The sequence below is a fragment of the Marmota flaviventris genome, chromosome 13 (genome assembly GCF_047511675.1).
Source record: "Marmota flaviventris isolate mMarFla1 chromosome 13, mMarFla1.hap1, whole genome shotgun sequence".
Taxonomy (NCBI): domain Eukaryota; kingdom Metazoa; phylum Chordata; class Mammalia; order Rodentia; family Sciuridae; genus Marmota; species Marmota flaviventris.
In genome coordinates this window covers 22,153,779-22,178,784 of record NC_092510.1, presented here as the reverse complement: position 1 = coordinate 22,178,784, position 25,006 = coordinate 22,153,779, and the positions used below count along the sequence as shown (strand labels likewise).

Genomic DNA, 25,006 nt, shown 5'->3' with positions numbered 1-25,006 from the left:
AGATTCCCAGAACAGCCTGCTGATTTACTGAAGGGTTTTATTCCTGTTTGTGCCATGGACTTTGATGAAACTTGTTGACCTATGTCAGAATAATTTCTATAAATCAACAAAATATAATGTATAAATTACAAAGGAAACCAATTATATTGATGAATACTTACAAAATTTTTAAAAATTATGGCACTGTAATATATATGCTTCTTTATTAATATAATAAATATTAGGATATAACCATTGGTCCAGTAACTACCATGAGTTTGACATCGTGATAAGCATAAACTACATTTCAAGATTCTGTAACAATTGTAATGTCAATTTAAAATAACCTGTCATGGCTAATGTTGAATGTTGGTTGACTATAGTCATTGTAAGAGAAGATCCTACATTTCTGTAGGAAGAAATGAAAGTAAATGTGATTTTTCTACTTAGAAGCAGCTCTAGTGGTAACTGTCCACGGCAATATCCTCAAAGTATGTTTCATAGAATCAATGTTGAATAGATTGCACAGGAAAAGAAGGTTCTGTGGTAGAAGTTATTTTCCAAAAATGATAGCAACACTATTTCTTGTCCTGCATACCCTTCTAAATTTTGCCACTCCTTTTTCAAGATGCGAAATTGAATTCCCCTGCTGTGAATCTGAGTAGGCTCCTGGCTCAACTGTAAGTAACAGAATGCAGTAAAAATAATGCTGCATATTCCAAGGTTATGTCAGAGAAGTGGCTACAGCTGCCACCCAGTGAGTTACAATACTTGATCAGAACTCTGAGCTACCATACAGTAGACTTAGTGCCTGCAGAAAGCCATGCTGTGAGGAAATTCAGTCTAGTGGCATAGAGACCACAAAGAGAAGCTCTAAGCTGAAAGGAAGAGAGATGCCCATCCAGTCCACAGCTGCTCCTGTCTTCTCCTGACTACAGTGGCATGAAGGACCCTGACTCAAAAGGAGCTGGTGAATTCTTCCCAAATTCCTTACCCCCAAAATCTGAGAGATAAGAAAATTATCATTGTTTTAAGACTCAAAGCCTTGGGGCAATTTGTTTCACAGCAGTATTAAAGGTTCCATTACAAAATTTGGGCAAAACTGGATTAAACCAAACTCTACCTGAACATTGTTTTTTTCCCCTGCAGAATTTCTGAGTTTTTCAGATGCTAATGAACATTTCATCTCCAAAATGAGCATTAGTATATAGTATTTCTGGATTTGTTTCCACAGACAACCAATTTTATAACTATTCTCAAGAGATGACTTTGGAAAATAGTAGATTAAAATAATGTTCTATTCTCATTTGTATGTTTCCTTCTTCTGTAGTGACCTGAGCTATAATGAAGATTTTACTTCACTATTAATTAATTGAAGAGCAGCAGTTATTGGCCAGCTCAGAGAAAGCTACTTCTTGGTAACTCCTGTGTGTGACGTCAACTCATTCCAGCAGTATCAGAGAGCAAACAGCATAAACTCTGAATGTCACTCACTGTTTGCTTTGCCAATAATAGTTTCAGGATGTGTATTCTTCCAATGGATTGACAAACATTTCAATGAACTGAAATTCTCATAACCCTCCTGCTCTTCTGAGTATCTCACCTTCAAATTGAAAAGCTCTAAGAACAGGGAGAGGTGGGGTGGGGGCTGGGGGTGGATTTTTGTCTCACATCTCTAATCTCTTCAAGAGGAAAGAAGGGATGGTGTGAAAATTTCACTCCAGTGTAAGATCAGTTCCCAACATGGTTTGAAGAGTATTTCTCCTGTCCACAAAATACTGAAAGGCCAGTGATAGGGATTAAATTGCTAGTGACCTAGTGATTAGGAAAATTTTGCCCACTTTGTCATTGTTTAAAAATTAGAGGGACAATAGTGAAAAAGTTAGAAATAGTAAAATTTTCTAATCAAATATATAAAATAATAATTAAACTAAAAGATTCAAATCTTAGTAAATATGTAACAAGGGAGTTACTTACTGATTTGATTATTTTTTTAAATAGGAGGAGTTATTCTTTGGATTCCCAATTAGTCACTGAATGTCTACATCAAATGTTATAACCATGACTCAGTTTCTCCACAAATAAAATGCCACTCAGTTTTCTAGACCTTTTACCTAAAGAACTCTAAGTACAGTAGGTCAGAGCTGGGACTAGGTGAAAGGTGAAAACAAGTAAGAAACTCCTTAGGGATTCAAAAATGAAGGGGACAGCAAACATCTCAGTCATCAATATAAAAAACATTTAGTGTGATATTTTAATAACGTAAATTTATGCAAACAAAATCTATGATGAGCAAAGTGTCAAAAAATCAATTAAAAACAAAGCCAGTGTTGCTGATGTTCTCTCTTTGCTTCCAGATCATTATGGCTCAGTGTGGTGCTAATACGGGATCCTATACATAAATTGTGCTCTACCAATACATTACATATGTGAATAATGACAGTCAAGAAACAAGTTCTAGCTGGGCACAGTGGTGTATGCCAATAATCCCTGTAGCTTGAGAGGCTTGAGATGGGAGAATTGAGAGTTCAAAGCCAGCCTTAGCAACTGGCGAGTCACTAAACAATTCAATGAGACCCTGTCTCTAAATAAAATACAAAAAAAAAAAAAAAAAAAAAGGTTGGGGAAGTGGTTTAGTGGTTGAGTGCCTGTGAATTCAATCCCTGGTACACGCCCCCAAGAAAAAACTGTTGTAAGATTGTAAATTATATTCCAATAAATTAGTTATTTTTTAAACACATATAAATCCAAGACATAAAAATAAATATAGTTACTATCTTCAATGTTGCAAATAATTCCCTAATGGATATCCACCAGTAAATCCACTCGAAAATGCTCCCATCTGTTATTGATGCAAACACAACCTGAACATCTCTAAGCCTCCTTCTGGTGTCCAGGAACTAGTACTAGTAGATTAGCTCAAACTAGTACTAGTACAGGAATGTTAGAGTACACAAAGCTTCAAAAGCATTCCTTCCAAGTCCCTCCTGTACTCTCATTCGAAATTGCACTTCCCATTCTCATAAATATTCACTAGTGAGTGTGTCAATACTGGCAGAGGAGAGCTTGCTAGTTAATAAGTAATTATTATAATTTCACAGGGAAACCAATAGCTTTCCTAGGCTCATGAGAATGTAAAATATGTAATATATATTTTTGTATATATATATATGTGTGTGTGTGTGTGTATATGTATACACACACGTATATACATATATATGTATACACACAACTAGGCTCAAGAGAATATTAAAAAAATTATGTATATACATGCTTGTATATATGTGTGTATATATATATATAATTTTTGTATACATATTTATATTCATGTACATATACAGAAATACATACACATATATATGTACGTACAAATTGTCATATTGCATTCCAAAAGGTACCAACCAATTTAAAGAGCCACTACAAGGAAATTACACCAGTTCTACAATCTTGCTGGTACTGTATTATATAATTCAAAAACTATTTTAGTTATCATTTGAAAATTAGTTGTTCAGGGTTATTTAATATAATTATTCTTACAATTATTAACTTTTAAAAAATTCTGTTTTCTAATTGTTTTCACATATTCATTTAATCACTCAATATTTATTACATACTTATTATGTGTTAAACACACAGGAAATGTCCTTGTCCTTGTAGAATTTATAATCTAAGGAGATGCATTCATATGCTCTTTTATACTTATACTTTAAATTAGTTGTATTTGGACACAATACCTTTATTTTACTTATTTTTTTATGTGGTGCTGAGGATCAAACCCAGGGCCTCGCATGTGCTAGGCGAGCGCTCTATCACTGAGCCACAACTGCAGCCCCTATAAATATTATTTTTAAAAAATATTGCATAGATCAGCACTATGGGTCTTCTTTCATAACACAGAAATTTAAGCGTGTCTTTTCTTAAAGGTATCAATAATCCCATTATCATTTATTTCTTCAAAAGTGAAGTTATTTTTCTTCCATATATAGAATAAATAAATGGTCTGTCAATTTTTATTATACTTTAGTTTTATATTTAATTCATTAATCTATATATATCCATGTCTTGTTGAAATGTTGTCCCATCCTAAAAAAACATATTTAACAAACTTTCCTTCACTTACTTAAACCCACTCACACGGTTTTGTATACATATATTTACCCTGTATTGGTTCTCTTCAGTTTGTAGTATTCATTGGTATTGCTATTTTTGTTGCAATACGAATATATTGTTTGGAGAGTTGTTGGTTTATATATTGATAATACATATTTTAAAAGAACACAGTCACTGGATACAAAATGAGTAAGATAGTCAATGTAATAAAAAGATACTAAATCATCAGAACTGATTGAGTTGGAAAAGGGAGTTAAGGGTTGTGAAATGTTTTTATTAAAGATTTATCTATAAAACATTACAGTGGGTCTGTCTTAAAGTGAGATTTCCTATAATAATGGGCTATCTTTTAGCATACAGAAAACAGGAGAATGGTCAGTGTTGAGAAAGATGCTTAAAGAGCCAGGGGCATCAGGACAATAGCAAAAAAGTTTCCTGCTGTGAACAAGTAAATTTTACAGATCATTATGGAGAAGCTTGCTGACTGAAGTCAGGAGCTGGATCTACTAGGGCAGGAGCACTGGAAGTTGTTTCATCAATGTGACATGGAAAGGCATGAAAAGTTCATTCAAGCTGAGTATGGGACCAGAAAGAGGAGACTGGACGGACATTCAGTAAGACACAGTGGAGCAACCACAGGGGATTCTTTTTTATTTATTGGTTGTTCAAAACATTACAAAGCTCTTGACATATCATATTTAATACATTTGATTCAAGTGGGTTTTGAACTCCCAATTTTACCCCAAATACAGATTGCAGAATCATGTTGGTTACACATCCACATTTTTACATAATGCCCTATTAGTAACTGTTGTATTCTGCTACCTTTCCTATCCTCTACTATCTCCCCTCCCCTCCCCTCCCATCTTCTCTCTCTACCCCATCTACTGTAATTCATTTCTCTCCTTGTTTATTTTACCATTCCCCTCACAACCTCTTATATGTAATTTTGTATAACAATGAGGATCTCTCTCCATTACCATGCAATTTCCCTTTTCTCTCCCTTTCCCTCCCACCTCATGTATCTGTTTAATGTTAATCTTTTCTTCCTGCTCTTCCTCCCTGCTTTGTTCTTAGTTGCTCTCATTATATCAAAGAAGACATTTGGTATTTGTTTTTTAGGGATTGGCTAGCTTCACTAAGCATAATCTGCTCTAGTGCCATCCATTTCCCTGCAAATTCCATGATTTTGTCATTTTTTAGTGCTGTATAATACTCCATTGTGTATAAATGCCACATTTTTTTTTATCCATTCATCTATTGAAGGGCATCTGGGTTGGTTCCACATTCTAGCGATTGTGAATTGTGCTGCTATGAACATCGATGTAGCAGTATCCCTGTAGTACGCTCTTTTAAGGTCTTCAGGGAATAGTCCGAGAAGGGCAATAGTTGGGTCAAATGGTGGTTCCATTCCCAGCTTTCCCAGGAATCTCCATACTGCTTTCCAAATTGGCCGCACCAGTTTGCAGTCCCACCAGCAATGTACAAGAGTACCCTTTTCCCCACATCCTCTCCAGCACTTGTTGTTGTTTGATTTCATAATGGCTGCCAATCTTACTGGAGTGAGATGGTATCTTAGGGTGGTTTTGATTTGCATTTCTCTGACTGCTAGTGATGGTGAGCATTTTTTCATGTACTTGTTGATTGATTGTATGTCCTCCTCTGAGAAGTGTCTGTTCAGGTCTTTGGCCCATTTGTTGATTGGGTTATTTGTTTTCTTATTGTTTAATTTTTTGAGTTCTTTGTATACTCTGGATATTAGGGCTCTATCTGAAGTGTGAGGAGTAAAAATTTGTTCCCATGATGTAGGCTCCCTATTTACCTCTCTTATTGTTTCTCTTGCTGAGAAAAAACTTTTCAGTTTAAGTAAGTCCCATTTGTTGATTCTTATTATTAACTTTTGTGCTATGGGTGTCCTATTAAGGAATTTGGAGCCCGACCCCACAATATGTAGATCGGAGCCAACTTTTTCTTCTATCAGACGTAGAGTCTCTGATTTGATATCTAGTTCCTTGATCCACTTTGAGATTTTTAATACATGAAGTGATATCAAAGGAATGATCTCAAAGCAGAAAAGTCAAGAGAAAGAAAGGGCAAGAGGAAGGGGGTTAGAAGTCTACAAGTTAAGTTGGCAATAAACTGTTATGCACCTAAAAAATAAAAATAAAAAAAAGATACTTCAAAGACTGACTTCTTTGGTAGAAAACATACAAAATTATAATCCTCGAAAGGAGCTTACCATTTTAACTCACAGTACTTGTTTTAAAAATGCCATGTAGCAGGAGAAATTAAATAACAACTGCAAATTTTAGTCCAAGCCTACAGAAATGGCATTGGTGATATTTTAATTAATTTGTGTTTTTCCAAACACCTTGTTTTTAAGGTTTCCTGAGTATGTTGCTTTTCTACCTTTCTCCATTGATCAAATAATTCTTGCAGGCTAGTTTCAGATGGCTCTATCACTGAAAACACTGCCATTATCTTTGTTTTATGTGAGGTTCCAATTCTGCTTTTTTGTGTATTTCCAGCTAAATGCCTGGCAATCCTTAGCCACAACATAACTCATAAATTGAAATTGTCAATAATGAAGCTAGTTCTCCAAAGAAAATATTATAATAAAGAACAAGTAGGAGCTGGAGTTGTGGCTCAGTAGTAGAGCACTTGCCTAGCATGTGTGAGGCACTGGGTTCGATTCTCAGCACTGCAAATAAATAACTGAATAAAATAAAAGTGTGTCCCCATCTAAATTTCTTTTTTTTTAAAAAAGAAGCAAGTATGCTGGGGGAGGGGTCTAGGAAATAGTTGATGTCAAGCAGGCAGGGTTGGATAAAAGCATCTTACCCTGAAAATCAACTCCAACTTAAATTCAACACAATAAAAATGTCCAAATTGGCAAACAAAGGAATACAATGGAATCTATTTTGAAAGATCTTCCACAACATGTTTTTCAAAGCAATAGAATAATTTTTATTAAATGCTAAAGCATCAACAATTAAGCTCTTGTAGAGCAGAGTCAACTTACTTATGAGCAGATCACTCATTCTCTTTTCCCAAGATCCCAAACACATACTTAGCTATTTTTCTATTTGAAAAACAGCATTACTTTCAGAAATCTACCTGTGGAGCTTTGTGACTTCTTGCTCCATCCAAGGTCTCAAAGGAATGTCTGTGGATTTTTAAGAAATCATCTGCAATAAACCCCAATTCAAACCTTTAGGATCGGTTTTTAAAATTTATGATTGGTGTCATGAAAATAAAAGACTTATCTATGGTTGCCACCTCCTTATTCTAACAGTCTCCTCCCAGATAAAAAAGAAAGCATGGGTATTTGAACATGAAATGACACACAATTATTGTCAGAGCGATCATTTGGTGACAGTTTCTGCTTTGAGGGCATGGGTCACAAAACACAAGGCTCTCAGTGAGCTGGAAATGGTAATGTTGCAGAATTTTCCCAGTTTGAGTGGTCCTGAATGGTAATTGAAATGTGGGTGATTTGATCTTCAAATTATGAAACAGCACACCAGAACTTCTACACCTTACTGCTCATAAAAGCAGTATCAGTCTCAGTAGAGAGCTTATTAGAAATGCAAGATGTGCATTTTAACAGGATCACCAGGGAATTTGTTCAGTTTTGAGGAGCCGTGTACATTAGAAATTGAGATTTGTAACTCTAGCACACATTCTTCCCAGTTATTTCTTTGTATATAAATTAAAATAGGAAATATATTTTTTTCTGAAATTTATGCAAAAATAATCTCAAAAGTCACAGAAAAAGTTTCCCTCTGAACATGAAAATGTTGTATCATTTCAATTGGTATTTGGATATTTTTAGTATTGATCCAAGTACTAAAAACTGGTTGTTAATTTCTAAAATACTAAATATTGGTTGTTAATTTCCCCCTCCTACTTTAAAATACTAGTAGTAGAAACAAAGAATATAAATAAACACTATCAATGGTGTTTTTTAATCACTGGGAGGAATTAGTGCTAACAGTGATATAGCTGGTTCATACTAAGATGATCATCGCTGAGTTTATATATAGTTCTTTGAAAGACAGCAGCACAGACAAAAATGATCATCATAAGAGGCCTGCTTCCTAAGCCATGAGATCAAGGGCTCCATGCATTGCAATAGTGCATGTGTCTTGTGAAGTCAAGGCCTGTAGGTAGAGCAGAAGCAGGAAACAATCCGCTTCAGAGACTGAAGATTCCAGGCTTCACTTCTATCACTAAGGTAGTTATATGCTGATTCAAAGTGTATAGTTGGAAAGACACTCACTCAGTTTTTAGCATCTCATTGAAGTTGTTTTGGACTGGATAAATGACTTTGGGACATCAAAACCTTAAAGCCATGGCCTGCGGTGTTGGCCCATGCCTATAATCCCAGCAGCTCAGGAGGCTGAGACAGGAGGATCCTGGGTTCAAAGCCAGCCTCAGCAATGGTGAGGAGCAACTCAGTGAGACCCTGTCTCTAAATAAAATACAAAAAATAGAGCTGGGGATGTGGCTCAGTGTTCGGGTGCCCCAGAGTTCAATCACTAGTACTAGGAAAAGCAATAGAATATGGAGCACAAAGATCCAATCAGTTTCCATTAACATCCTTGGGAAAGAAACCAGAAAACATTAAGGCTGAAATTAAGAGTGAAAAAAATATACAAAAACATTAGACTTCTGGCTATGGCTGAGTGAGGATGTCAATAAATCCTTTTCCTTAAAACAACTACAAACAATAATTTGGGGAACATTTAAGCTTGTATTCATTTATTTTTGTAGTTGTAGATGAACAGAATGCCTTTATTTTATTTTTTATTTTTATGTGGTGCTGAGGATCAAACCCAGTGCCTCATGCATGCTAGGTGAGTGCTCTGCCACTGAGCTACAGACCCAACCCCATTTATGCTTTTTAAACAGTCAAATTTCAAATAAGCCAATAGGAATGAGACACTCTTGCCTGAGGCTGCTGCAAACCCTCTTCTTCCCTGTCCTCCAGCTCATAAACACAGGAGTTTTGCCAGGGCTGGGGAAAGGCTGTAATGCCAGGCTGCTACTCTATTTGGTGTGGTGGAGACACCCACACCCAGGGGCATTATCTGTGGAACTGATGATCTTGATGATGAGTAAGCGGGGAGGGCCAATAATTCTATAAGGTTGAGGTTGAGGTCATAAGTGGGGCAATGATATTCCTGGCTCAAGCTTGCCTAGGGCTGAAGGTGGGAACCGAAATAATACTGCAAATGAGCACAAAGGAACTTTTTGGGATGAAGTAAATGTTCTGAAATTCAAAATCATTGAATTGTACATTTACCCTTGGTAAAAGTTATATGAAAATTATATGCCAATAAAACTTTTAAAAATAAACAAAAAGGAAAACTCTCTAGGAAGAAAGAATGTTGGGATCTATAGCTCTAATGAACTCACCATGTCTCTAGCCAAAATTTTTGATGTTGCTCAGTCTTAAACTTGTTTTGGCAATGATTTTATTTTTATGATAAAATTTTTATAAGGGCTATAATCTTAAACACATTACTTGCAAAGGGAGAATGATCACACTGAGCTCAAAAGTAAAAGTAAATGTCATATTAATAAAAAGCATAAATTTTTACAGAATTTTAATACAACAAATTGAGCTCTCAGAATCATATAACAAGTTAACAAGTAGCTCTTGTCAAGGCAATAGAAATATGCACAAGTGTGCTTATTTGATGCCCAAAAGAATTAGTTTACATTTACAATAGATTCTTCTCAACAGTAAGTTATATACATATGGAGTTTGATTTGTAAACAGTGTTTTTCCCATGATACTTCATTAAAATACATTTATTGCAAAAGTGAGGTCCTCAAGTTTAATTGCTTTCAGTAATAGGCAAGTTAACATAAATGAAGCAAGAAGGCTAGGTGTGCTACCATCTACAGAGCCATAATTTCTGGATTTCAATGCCATCTTGATACTTAGTTTCTGAATCAAAGAAACTGTAAGGGGTGGCAAGGATTGTGATAAATTGGAGAGGGTCCCCAGAAAATTGGCATTTTTTAAAGAATGGAAACCTTTGTGGCTGATCTTACTTTTTCAAGAGAAATCAAACACATATTTTTATATTTAAAAAATCTTCAGTTTATTCAACTGAAAAGAAAGGGTTTTCCCAAGAATCAGTTAGTGGCTTTTGTGTGCTATTTAGGCTATAGAAGACTTTCTTCAAATTTGCATTATTCATAGAACACAAAAATAATGAAAGAAACAAAACTAGATTATATTTTAAGTCCCTCAGGATTTGTTATGATTTTTATGAGACTCCAAATGAGAGTTAGTGAAGTCATGAATAGCCTATTATCTGGCTTGTTGGTACATTTAATTTATGTCAACTGAACTCATTAGGTTAGCTCAATTTAACAAGTATTAAGCAACTGTTAGGCATAGCTGGGCCTAAGTGACAGTCTATGCCTTTATGGATGTGTAAACCCACCAGTGATGGTCAGGCATACACATTTCAGGGGAGAGAGTGCAAAGCTGGGAGAACATCTTGTCTGTGGAGGAGGAAAGGGATGTCCCCCAAGGTGATGTTGCCCTTAAAGCATGGTTTTAAAAAGGAGAGAGGACTGGCCATGGGCATCTGGAACTGAAGAGACTCACATAGGTGTAGAAGGACATAGGGCAATGAAATAGCTGGTGCCCAGAAGGAAAGAGCACCCAGAAATGAAGCATTTACCTGCTTACTTGCAATTAATTGAGCTGCACTAATCAGTCACTTGTTTGTAGTATCTGGCATTAAGGAGGAGATAAGCCAGGGCTCCAAATGGCTCAAACCTTGGCTTACAAGTAAAAACCATTCATTTAATTATACCTTTTACATTAGGATCACAAGGATAATATTTTAATATGCCAAATCCTCTTAAATATTATATACACCCAAAACACAAATATGTGCCACTTTTTACACAAACTATAAATATCATGGATTTGATTCTCATAAACATTTGTAAACTTAATTCTGATTAAAGTTTATTAACTCATTAAAAAAACTGAATCATCCCAAACAATTTTGAAGCTACATTTCCAAATAAATTTTGGGGGGCCTCCTCAGTTTTCTAAAAATTATCCTTAACAACCAGAATGATTGGCTATAACTCAGACTGAATTCTTGTTCAAAATACAGATGGAATGTTATATTTTTTAATAAGGACTATAAAACTCACAGGAGGAAGTAACCAAATATTAGATATCTCTGGGTCTGAGTCATACCATGACCTTAATGTTCAACTCCTATCTGAGCCTATAATCCCCATCCAGGGTTATTATATTACTACACAAGCTTGTAGATTAATTTCACTATTAATATTTTATTTTAAGGTATACTATATTTTTTAATACACATTAAGCATGATATTTTCTCATTTGAGGAACTTTAGAACTCACGTAAATACTGCATTCTTTTCATATCCTTTCTACATAGTAGGGCCTCTAAATTTGTTTTAATTCTAAAATGAAAACATTTAATTGGATCCTTTATCTTTCCATCATGTCTCACCACAATTTCTAAGGTTGGTCTGTTCAGTTCCTAGCAGACTTTGGTGTTCTATGAATAGAAAATCCAAGGAAAAACATCTTATGTAAATTTAAAAAGGAAAACCTACAGTTTAATAAGATTAAAAACAAGGAAAGGCAGAAATAGAGATTTTAAAGAAAGGAAAAAAGATTGGAAAAATAAAATAAGACCAAAGTTAGTTTGTAAAATATGTCACAATATCCTCTGTCCTATTAAGATGATTAATTTCACAAATTCGATCTGGGTTTCCTAGCAGCCAAAGTAAAGAAGGAAGCATAATCATATTTTTCATAAGGCAAAATTAAACAATTAACTCTGAAAAAATGACAAATATCCTAGATCTGAATTTTTTGAGAATTTTATCTCATGGGTCCTCCTAAGAGGATAATTTACAATGCAATTACTAGGAATGAACTAGTGCTATTTAATAAACTATGACATTTGAAACAAATAAATGAAGTTCTGCTGGGGGTGGGGAGGTAAAGAGTTCTTGAAAGTGACACTTTCCTGGCAGCCATCTGGTTGTTCCCAGATAAAGTCCTCAAAGATATCTTAATAAAGAATCTGAATGAAAATGTAAGAACACTGTTTTGTTTTTGTTTTATGGTAGGTGATTAAACCCAGGGGTGCTTTTACTACAGTGCTACATCCCTAGTTTTTTTTTTTTTTTTGAGTCAAGATCTTGCTAAGTTGCTGAGGGTCTCATTAAATTATCCAGACTAGCCTCAAACTTGTGATCCTCCTGCCTCAGCTTCCAGAGTTGTTGAGATTACAGGTGTGTGCCACCATGTCAGCAAGAACACTGTTTTTTTTGGGGGGGGAGATCCCTCAAAATAAACCAAGAATATGTATAATGACCAGCATTTCAGTTTATCTCTGAAGGACAAAGTATCATTATTTGAAAAAGAGGTAGATGAGAAGCAGGTGGAATAGGCTAGATAATCACTAAGGATCCTTCTAGCTCTGAAAAATTTAGATTCTTGATTCAATCTTTACTGAGCTCCTGCTTGTCCTGTATTTCTCTGAATTGGAAAAAAAACGATTTCTACACATATGCACACAATCCTTTGAGTATTTCATAATTTTGCTATTCTGGAAAGTAGGTTTGCTGCTATTTGCCTGTTATTATAGCAGGAAAGAATTCAATATTTGCACACCAATTGATCCATGAAAGTCAACAAAGAACAGATAGCCTCTGTCCTCCTAAATTGTTCGTCTGTGGACTCAGATGAAAGTTAGAACCCTTCATTAAATATTCAAAACTCTTTCTGACAGCTACTATCAGAAATTTTCAAATTGACGTGCATATGGGTACATATGTTAAATAAAAGGAATTTAAACCTTACTCTTTTAAACTGTGATTGTATTTAAACTCCGAGGAATATTTCCCACATTAAAAACACTTAACTGAAGACTTGATTAAAATGCTGGGCTTCTGAAACCCTGGGAACAAAATTAGGCAGAGCCAACAGAACCCTTAGTAACTGAATAAGAATGACAGAGTGAGGCTCACAAAATATTATCAATTTTCATAGGAATTTTAAAAGATAATAGTAGAATCTTGAAAGCATTTCACACTATGATTATGCTCTGTAACTCTCAGATGCCACAAACACATGACTTTATACGTACACTGTATGTATATATTGCATATACACATATCACATGTATATTCTATATTTGTAGAAGAAAATGTCTATAAACCTGGCTGAGAACACTTTGTCATCCATTCTTTCAACCTCAGAAAGAACAATTATGTAAAAACATAAAAATCATTTTTCAGATAATTTTTACATTAGTAGTGTTAGGGGACAGATAGATGAGGATGGTGGGAACATGAAGTTAAGAAAATAATTCTATTAAACTGGGTCCACTGTATTGACCCTCACATGCTTTCTTTTCCAAGGAGCAATTTACCTAAAGCCCTGCCTGGCCTAAGTGATATGTGGCATTCCCCAGCAGACTACCTATTTGCAGGAAAAATGCAGGCCCAAGATAATGTTGACAAGAGGAACCCAAGTTAACCTGAAGGAGGAAACTTTTGTGATCAGATCCTGAAATTCTGAGAGATAAGGTTAGTTCCTCCTAACCATAAAATCTGTAGGAATATATGGTTATGAATCTAATTGAAACCATTCAGCATGGGCCAAGATGACCTAAAGTTGCCATAACAGTGGGGACTTGAAAGTCTGTCATCTTGTTGTAAGTCAAAAGTCAAGAGGTGGACCTAGGCGGGACTCTCTGGAAACTTCTCTGGGATCCCCAATAAAACCGGAGTGCAGGAAAGGCACACTATACCTGTCCTTCTGAGACGACTCACTCTCTCCCTTAAGAGTGTCCCGTTCCCCTTTTCCTATCCCTTCAATAAACTCATTACTATTACTCTGAGCAACATGTCTGAAATCTTACTGACTTGATGGCAAGAATCAGTGTTTGAAGGTGGTCTTCATGCTGTCTCAGTTTCTTAGTTGGTCTCAGCTCTGTAACAGTAGGAGTCTGATATTTTTCTAGAAATGAAGTTGTCTTAAGTAAGTTATCTTGGTTACCTAGATACTATGCACAATGTTAATGACATGGTTTGCTAAAAACATGAGCCACTCTTGATAAGTTTCCAAAGAAAAAGAAAAACAAAAATCTACAGTCTTTATTCAATAAATTTGGCAGTTGCATTTCTAAGATAAAAGCACATTAAATTCTGCAAAAGTGTATTCGTAAAATAGTATTAAATTCTTTGCTCAGATAATTATAAAGTTTTTTACACCTACTTGAATGTACAGACATTAAATAATTATGTGGGATATGGTTATGGGTTGTATAGTGACCACCCAAAATTCATATTTCCATAACCCAACCCCCAGTGCCTGACCTTTATTTGGAAATGGGGTCACTGCAGGCATTAGTATTAGATAAGATGAGGTCATGTGAGAGCAGGGTGGACCCCTAATCCAATAGGACCAGTGTCTTTATATAAAGAGAATATTTGGATACAGATATACACACACAGGGAAAACATCATGTGAGGATGAAGGCAGAGACCTGGATAATTCTTTATAAGCCAAAGAATATCAAAGTTGGCCAGCAAACCATCAAAAGCTAGGAGGGAGACACAGAAGAGACTCAGACAGCCCCCCCAAAAGGCCAGTCCTGCCAAAACCTTGATCTCAGGTTCTGGTCCCAGATCTGTGAGATAATGTATTTCTGATATTTAAGGCACCCAGTTTGTGGTTCTTTGTTGCAATAGTGCTTGGAAACAGATACAACATGTGTTATAGTGATACTTATCAACAGCTATCTTTCTTTAACGTAATTTTTAAAATCTGGTGAGTGTAGGGCCCATTCAATATATTTCATTTTTATGCAGTGCCATGCAAATGATATATTGTCTTTTGGGGAATGAGGGAAGATATAGAGAGAAAGCCATACAATTCCCAGGGTGGAGGTAGAAGCATCTTATGGGACATGAGCTGAGTACCTGACGAACAACCCTATGTTTCAGGAAAAGTATCTTCGGCCCATGTCCCATCACAGCCCTAACAGCATCACAGCAGTGGTGTCATGTACAAGAGCAGGGCTGATGGCAGGCCAGAGCAGTCAGCCAGTCATTCTCCAGGAAGTGGCACTCAGTTATCTGGATGTTTCCCTAGAGACAGAAAAAAACAAAGAGAAAAAACAACAAAGCCCTTATAGAGTTTATATTGACATACTTTGGGGGAAGTGCCTATTCCCAGGGTGAACTCTCCTAGGCCACAGAAGTTACTGAGCTGTAGAAATAAGGCGGCTGCCCTCAGGCAACTCAGAGTCTGTCTGTGGAAGGAGTACCCCAGGAAAAGAAATACTGAGCTGTTAAGGAAGATGGGCATGCCCATGGCAAAGGGAAGAAGGGAACCTGCGAGATGAGTACCTAAAGAGTCAGAGCTGGTAACAGCTCCATGGTACTGGACAGTGTGTCAGTTACTTGACAGCTAACGAGAGAAGATCATTTTTTTAACACCCTCTACTGGACAATAAACTGTTTTTTTTTTTTCACCTGTAACATTGCTAATATCAAATGCATGGAGGTTTTCCACACCAACAACCAGTTCTCCAGTTCTCTGATACCAGCTAAGTGTCCCACAATCCAGTTCAATTTTGATACTAACTACCCAAAGCCAATATTAGACTCTATATGTTTAAAGGCTGATTTCCCAAGACTATCTCACTTCAGACACCAATTGTAAATACAGCATTATCAGGTTACCCATACTTCTGTCTGACTTGGATACAAATTTGGGGTACCCACTAACCCTTCTTCTAAGATTTATAATTTACTAAAAAATTCATAGAACTTAGGACATTACTTACTACTATTGGGTTATTATAAACGATAAAACTCAGGAATGGCCAGATGTTAAAGATGCCTATGGCAAGGTATGAGAAGAGCCATAGCCAATCTTTACCCTCTCTGGGTGCCTTCATAATAATCCAGAAACTCCGTGAATCTCAATGTGTAAGGGTTTCAACAGACCAAAGTTAGTTTGTAAAATATGTCACAATATCCTCTGTCCTATAAGATGATTAATTTCACAAATTCTATCTGGGTTTCCTAGCAGCCAAGGTGAAGAAGGAAGCATAATCATACTTTTCATAAGGCAAAATTGAACAATTAAATGTAAGCAAGAACAATTATTAAATCAATCTCTAGTCCCTCTCCCCTCCCTAGAGATTGTGGAGTAGAACTCCAAGTTCCAGACCTTTAGTCAAGGTTTGAACTTCTTGACAAGCAACTCCCACCCCAGAGCTATCTAGGAGCCCACTAAGAGTGATCTTATTAGAATAAAAGTCTCTCACCACTCAGGAAATACCAAGGGTTTAAGAACTCTGTGTCCAAAACAAGGAACAAAGACCAAATATGTAGTTATGCCAACAGGGTAAATTATTTTCAGTAATCATTATGTTCTTGAATTGCTTAGTTTTGAAACAATACCTATAATACTTTCAACATTAAAGACATTATTTTAATTTTTGTATGAACTAAAAGGTGCACATGCCCAAAGAGATTATAGCTTAAAGTTTTCTGCAATAAATTTTAAAAATGTAAAGTTTCCATGTAGTCACATAGAACAATAAAATAAAGAAACTCAAGTTCTGTTTCTTTATCTTTATAATCACTGTAAGTCACTGTTTAAATGCTTGGATATGTAGTTCCAGCAGAATTGGAGAAATAAACTGTAACTATAGTGAACTCCCCTAATCCTGAAATACTCATAGACTAAGCTCCCCATATGAATGTGTTATAGTTAAGTACACTACCATCTGACTGGAAGCTCTGAGCTCACTTCCATGTAGAACATAGTATATGCTAAAGGATAAATATTAAAAACAAGCAACTGCGAATCTTCTATATTAATTATTAAACTCAACAGCAACTACAAAAACAAGTATATAGTACCAGTATATAGAACTTAGACCATCAAAAGGTTACTTTCTCCTCACCCAGCCCTTGGGAGGAGGAATTGAAAGAAAGCAAAGGATGTATATATAGCAGGCCAGTTAGGAGAGAGCTCGTGGAAGAGAACATGGAGGCTTAACTTGGGAAAATACATTGAAAGAAATTTAGGTGGTGGGACATGATGACTGATTGGCTCTTCAGTTGGAGACAGCAATGTGGCCATATTAGCTTCCAGTTTTCTGGATGGGATATCAGGTGGATTGTGGACTTGTTGGTATGTGAATAGGGATGGACACCAAAGTAATAGAAGTAATTGCCTAGGATGACAGGGTTGTATAATAATTCTAAAACTTCATGATTTCTAACAAGGGAAAAGAATACATTAGCAAATCATGTCTCCATTTTGCAACTAGAAAACCAAGGCACTGAGGGGTGAAATCACTTTCCCATAGCAAGTTAGGAGAAAGATTGGGTTAATTTTTTTTTTTTAATGGGAGGGTGGGTACCAAGGATTGAACTCAGGGGCACTCAACCACTGAGCCACATCCCCAGCCCTATTTTGTATTTTATTTAGAGACAGAGTCTCACTGAAGTGCTTAGCACCTCACTTTTGCTGAGGCTGACTTTGAACTCTAGATCCTCCTGCCTCAGCCCCTCGAATTGCTGGGATTACAGGTATGCACCATTAGTGCCCAAACCCGGGATTAAATTTTACTTTATCATGTGGATCCAGAAGTTTAGTGTAACTTCATTTTAAGAACCCATCCTTGATAAAACTTTGCAGATAGGAAAAGAAATACTAGAGCTTGTCACTTTGCCTTACCAAGGAAGATCTGTCTATAGACATCAGTCTCTGACAAGTGGAATTCACACCTAAAGAGCAGGAGGTACGAAGGAGCAATATGAACTATTTTTTTTTCTAAAAATAATGTTTTAAATTTAAATATGGCTTTCAGTAATTCCAGGAAGGCTGCCAGAGATGTGGAAGAAAGCCGGCAGAACACAGTATCCAACCAGGAGGGAAGGTATCTCAAGTGCTGGAGAAGCTGCTTGTGCTGGTATTTGTCCAGACTCCCATGCAGGTATCTTTCCACTCCAATTACACTATGAGCTACTTGAGAACAAGACTGGATTTTTGCCATCTGATATTCCCAGTGCCTAAGCAAGGGGTCTCACACATGGTAGGTGCTCAATAATTGTAAAATAATGAAAAAAACTCAATGGAATAGAAGGAATACCAGGATACAAGAATCAATAAACTGGATCTAGAAAAAATAAAATATGCATCCCTAATCCAAAAGGCTTCTGTCAGCTCTAAAATTCTGCAGAAAGGATGGCCAATTCCTGAAGAATTAGCATTTTTCTCTCTGGTTATAAGAAAGAACCAAAGATTCAAATGTCAAGAGCTATCTTTCTTCTTCTAGATCCTTATTCTAAGGAACTTCAGGGTGAGAAAAAGCCTACAACTTGGTGAACATGGGTCAGAATTTGAACCATCTTCCTGCTCCAAGGCCACTGCTCCCTCCACAGGTCCATTTCCTTCCTTCATTCACAGAATTAATGAAAATGTTTTCTTTTATAACATATATATATATATATATATATATATATATATATATACACACACACACACACACACACACACACACACACACAAACACACACTCACACACACAAGGGGAACTAAAATTGAAGCCAAACAATATATTTTATGTGGTGCTGAGGATCAAACCTAGTACCTTGCACATACTAGGCAAGTGTTCTAGCACTGAGCCACAACCTCAGCCTCAGAAATTCTCTTGATTGATTTGCTTACCAATCTCTCAGTACTGGTATTGCCAACTATAACACAGAGAGAACCAAGAACACTTCAGGTGCTGTTAACAGGACTAAAATTTCTAGCCATATAGACCCTTTCTATGGCAGTTAGTGACTCAGAACTCAGAACAAAACCCACTGGAGAATTTTGTAGATCAATATTTTCCCCTCTGGGCTAATAAAATATCTAATTTTGTTATAAAGAATGACTTTGGAAACTTGTTTTGCAGAAGTTTCTATATAATATAAAATACAGTAGAATTTAGAAATAAGTTGGATCGGTTACACTCAACCATAATAGCTTCAGTTAGGACACAGTTTAGGAAGTCCCATCAATCTCCTACAATCTCCTTGAATGAATGAGACCTTCCTTTGGTCTCTTTACTGTATTAAATTGTTGTCAAGCAATAAATAAGTATCTATAGATTTATACCAGACAGAAAGTGACAAGACTTCTGTAACAAGAACATTTAGACTAATCTACTCATAATCTGATTTCCTAGTTTTTATTTCCTACTTATTTTCATGTATACTTAATCTGCAACTTTCTGTGTTTCCTAAGGACCTCATTAACTATCTTTGTGTATTTTGCAAGCCATAGTGGTATCCATGGCAAAAATGGGGTCCACCAAGTGGCTGACTACAGCAGTGGCTTTCAATAGTTCCCTATCATTATCTGTCTACAGAAGTAGTTAGCCATCTTTTGTATCCAGTACATTGTTTTTAAATCAGCAAATATTCTACATGGTTTTTTTTTGAGAGAAAGTCATTGGTTGTATTTCATCAGAAAAAAGGGTTGAGAAAAGAGACATGGGTTATTTTGATTATAAGTACATGTTAAAAAGTAAATTCTATATATTGCCCATACATCTTACACATTACTATACAAGACCAAGATGGGAGACAGAAGTACAAAGTGAAGATCTCACAAACACATTTTGACTTTTGAAATTAAGATGATAATGATTATACTTCATTAAAAAATGAAAAATCCAAAACAAATAATATATCAAATAAGGCATAATTGAGGACTTTCCTTTGCAAATTGGGAAGGATTTGGACAAACTCGGATGTATTTGCCTCACTATTAGATAATCAGGTATGAAACAGAGGTCTTCCAGACATTCCCCTGTTCCAAATGCACACATTTAGAATCATCACTGGTTAGATCATATTAAAGGCCATGAGATAGCATGGAACCACCAAAGGGAGAGGGTATAATCAGGGAAGAAAAAGACCTAAGACATTCCATCATGGGGAGAGGAAAGAAGATGAGGAACCAACAAATGGAGAAGGGAAGTTGAAATTCAAATTGCAGAATATTATATATCAAATTTCAGAGTGCTCACGCCTCAGAGAACCAGAATATTCACCGAGCGCATGCTTTCTACTAGTCACTTCCACATCCTGGAATTTTCCTGAAAAAGAGATTGAACTCAAATATGCAGGGGCCAGAACAAGGAAAAAAATCTCCTGATACAGGTGAGTTCAAGACCAGAGAGAGGAGTGAAGAGTGCTTGAGAAGGCAGTTCTCTTGCAAAGGAATTTTTAAAATACTCTTCTCAATTTTTTGAGCAAAGAAAACTACTTCTGTGGAACAAATATGACCTGTATGGGTTTTAACTTTGTGACACCTTCTATGTATTAACTCTTCAAAAGATAAAATATTCCTAGTTTCTAAGCAGCATAAAGGGATCCAAGGCTTTGAAACTAGTAGCAGGCCAAAGAGCCCATGTTCCTTTTACTATACGAAATTGCTTTCCTGAAATTTCTGAAACCAAGTAGGCTGTAATCTAAGCATTAAGCTAGGTCTTGTATAACTTTTGAAGTGAACAAAAAAAGTAGAGAAATTTATTTCATTTGTTCCAAAATATTCTCACTACAACTTTTATATTTCTTGCCCCATCCCATCCATGTTCTAAATTAAAAATAGAGCTTTGTGTATTTTTTTTCTTTTTCTTTTCTTTCTTTCTTTTTTTAAATAAAAGTTCTACATCTTTGAAGTGTGAAGGAAATATATGGAACCTCTTTTGGTTTTGGTATGAAATTCCCCCAAAGTTCCTGCATTAATACCAGCAGTGAAATTATTAAATCATGAGAACTGTACCTATTACAAGGATTAATCTATTTGATGGATTAATGACTTGAAAGGAATACTGTATTGCGTGGTAACTGTAGGCAGGTGGCGCACGGCTGGAGAGGTGTATATAGAGGTGTGCTCTAAGGGATTATATCCTGTCCCCTTGGCTCCTCCTCCTATTTCTCTCTGCTTCCTGGCTGTCATGATGGGAACTGCTTCCCTTCACCATGCCCTTCTACCATGATGTTCTGCCTCACCTCGGGCTCAGAGAAATGGAGTTGACCAACCATGAGCTGAAACCTCTGAACCTGTGATCCCAAATAAATGTTTCCTCCTCTAAATTTTTCTTGTTGGGTATTTTGGTCAGTGACACACAACTGACTGACACAGACTCTAAACTCAGATGAAGAAGGGCCAACACATATCCATGTATCTTAAGGGCTTTGAGGAGTATTCATGGCTCCCTGAACATAGCGCTGGTAATTAACTGGGCCCAAATGCTGCCCATTGTTCCTGGACTTAACTTGCCTTTTTCTCTCTTTACTTTCTGATTTACTTTGGGATTCTGAATGCCTGTGTATAATAGGTGGTGTGTGGGCACTCTCTCTTGGCTGTACCCCTGTTTTACCTTATGGAACTCACAGGGGGCAGTGGGAAGAATGTTAAGACAGTAAGGTGATGAGTGAGGCCAGGCTCTGCCCTGTACTATCTAGGTGACCTTGGGGCAAGCCACACAGCCTTTCTGAACCTGTTTTTCATTTTTTAAAATTCTTTAATGGGGATCAAAAATACCATTTTTTATTACTTCCTCAGATGATCCTGAACCTACAGTAAAGTATTCGTCATTTCTCCCCTATAAGGACACTTTATTAAACTTTCTGAGCTTAAGGATTCTCATTTTAAGAGTAAGTATGGGGCTGGGGTTGTGGTTCAATGGTAGAGCACTCACCTAGCACAAGGAGGCACTGGAACCCTCAGCACCACATAAAACTAAATAAATAGATAAAATAAAGGTCTAAAAAAGTAAGCAAAGGGAAAATAATGTGATGTGGAGAGAGGAAAAGGCAGGTTTAAAAAAAATTAGAAGGTGAGCAAGGGAATCACCTTGGGATAGAGAAAGGAGTGCCCACCTAGGTAAAGAACTTACAAAACTCATGCTTTAATGTTATGTGCTTTAGAAGTTCCTCACTTCAGAGACAATCTTGTGTTCCAGGGAGTGGGAACAGTGTGAGGGCAGAGCTGAGGCCACAGCTGCTGGCCCAGCTGTGAGTTTTCTTACTCTGACTCTAAAGCAAAAGGCTGTCTGGTGTTCAGGAGTGCCTGGTCTGTGTGAAATTATATGACTGAAAATAAAGACTGTGAGTACCTTCAGAACTGAAATGGGCTCCAGAAAGGTTGATTTTCAATCTATTTCAAATCTATTCATAAATGATGAATATTTAATGAAAAATTAAGTATTAAATTTACCTGTCTAAAAATATTTGTAAATCAAAGTATAACTCTTATAGGATATTGATGTTTATCATCTGACCATGAATCTATAATGATATCAGTGACCACAAGAAACAAGAAGACAAAAATCTGAAGAATCATCAACACCTATGTGTTAGCTTTGCATCATTGTGACTATTACCTGAGAAAAACAACTTAGAGGATAAAAGATTTATTTTGGCTTATGGTTTCAGAGCTTGGCCAACTGTCTCCAAGGATGAAACATCATAGTGGAAGGATGTGGCAGAGGAAAGCTACTTGGCTTATGCAACCAGAAAGCAGAGAGAGAGAGAGAGAGAGAGAGAGAGAGAGAGAGAGGAGAGAGAGGAAGAAAATGGGACAGGGAGAAGAAATAACCTTCTAGGGCACGCCTCCAGAGATCTAATTCCTTGAACTGTGCCCCACCACCTAGTTTCCACCACTTCCCAGTAGTCCATTCAGTTATTGATGGATTAACACACTGATGAGATCAGAGTCCCCCAAATCCAATCACTTCCCAATGTCCTACCTCTGAACTACCAAAGTCTCCATCTCTGTATTGGGGAATATGCTTTCCATGCAATAACCTTTGAAAATATGCCAGATAGAAACAAAAACATTTGACCTCTGGTATCCAAATGATCTTGCTCATTTCACATTGTAAAATACATTCAGTCCTAAAATACATTCAGAGTCCTATGGTCTTAACAGTTCAGCATTGCCCCAAATCCAAATGCAAACTCTTCTCTAACACTCAAAGCAAACTTTTAGCTATGATTTCCTATAAAAATCAAAAACAAGTTAAATATTTTCAACATAATTTCACAGGGCAAATATTTACATTTCAAAAGAGAAATAGGGGCATAGAAATAATGAATGGGACCAAAGCAAGATGGAAACCCAGCTAGTCAAACAATTCTTATAGCTCCAGTATCAGTGGCATATGGTGGCAGGATATGGCTTCCAGAAAGCTTGGGCAGCCAGCCATGCCCCTATGGCCTTGCTGGTTACAGCCCATGTGTTCTCTCTCTTAGGCTGGCTCTGCTTGCTGCCTGAAGCTTTCCTTAGCAGATGTTTTATGTTCCTGGCATCTTTAACTTCTTGAGTTCTCAATTTAGGTTTCATTCTCACAGCTTCATGTATTGCTCTCTCAGAGGATTCCTGCAGAGATTTTGATCCTGATCATATTGACTGGCTTTGGAGGCCTTCCTTTGAAATCTCAGTGGAAGCCTTCATGATGCCATAACTTACATTTTTTTTATGCCTGCCAAACCACCACCACATGAGTGATGCCAAGGTATGCTGCCAACAAATCTGGGCCTGCCTAGACCACGGTTGGAGTGGCCTCTGAGTGCCTGGATGACTAAGCATGCTGAAATGAAATGAAATGAATTCTGGGGTAATAACTTCCTAGGTGACCCTGCGTAAGCAGGGTGTCCCAGCAATCTCTTCTCAAAGTAAAGTCCTTCAAATGAGTTTACACTCTTACACCTTTAAAAATGAGATGGGTGGGGTCTTGCCAATTATAAAGATGCCCTCAAAGTATCTATCCTATTGTCTGCGTGCAAAGTACTTAGCTTCTCTTTAGTGGTACTAATCTCTTCAGCAATCACAATTACTTTGGCCCCAATTTTACCTGAACTTTTCTGGACAAAAAGCCAGTTTTTCAATTCTTTCCATCATTCTTTTTGCTCCCAGTTCTCATTATAAACCTGACTAAAATCTGCCAGCAATACCCATGCCATTGCCTGAATCCTGCTCTGTCTTGAAAGTCCATCAAATTAATTGATCTATTATCTTTAAATTCAGCCTCACAAAAAGTTTCAGGATAAAAATGTAGATAAGTTCCAGAATGTAGCATTCATGGGCTCTAGTCTAATTCCCCATAAAGTCCTCATGTGCACAAATCTTCATGTATACAATCTTTACTGTCCACATTCTTATTGGCATTCTAGTCTTCCATGATCACATGAAACTCATCCATTAAGCTCTGCTTATAACATTCTAAGGCTTTTCTAGCCTGCAGCTTCTAACTTTTCCAAACTCCTTCTGAAAGCCAGTTCCAAAGTCTTCTGAACCATAAGGTTAGTTATAGTCACAGTAACAACCCAACTCCTGATGCAAATTTTCTGGGTTAACTTTTCATCACTGTGACAAATACCTAAGAAAAATAACTTAGATGTGAAAAACCTTATTTTAGCTCACAGTTTCTGAGGTTTCAGTTCATAGTCAGCTGGCTCTAAGGCAGAAACATAATGGCAGAAGGATGTGGCAAAAGAAAGCTACTCAGCTCATGGCAGCCAGAAAGCAGGGAGAAAGAGGAGGTATGGAAGAAGGGACCAGGGACATGAAATACATTTTCAGGCCATGCCCCAGTGATCTACATCTCCAACCATCCCCACCCCAAATAGATTAATACACCAATGAGATCAGGGTTTTTATTACCCAGTCACTTACTAACATCCCCACTTCTGAAAATTGCTGTACTGGGAACCAGGTTTTGAGCCTTTTAGGGACATTCCAGATCCAAACCATAACAACTTAATTCAAAGTTAATTTAATATTTATTGCAAAAAG

The 25,006-nt window shown here is 36.7% G+C and overlaps 1 protein-coding gene across 1 annotated transcript in view; it reads left to right on the top strand.

Moving 5' to 3' along the window:
- The window catches only part of LOC114083542 (spermatogenesis-associated protein 31D4-like), a 75,433-nt gene that overhangs the window by 15,839 nt on the left and 34,588 nt on the right, over positions 1-25,006 (top strand). Inside the window, 1 exon segment of the mRNA XM_071600385.1 lies at positions 608-659. Coding sequence (XP_071456486.1) covers positions 608-659 — 52 coding nt within the window.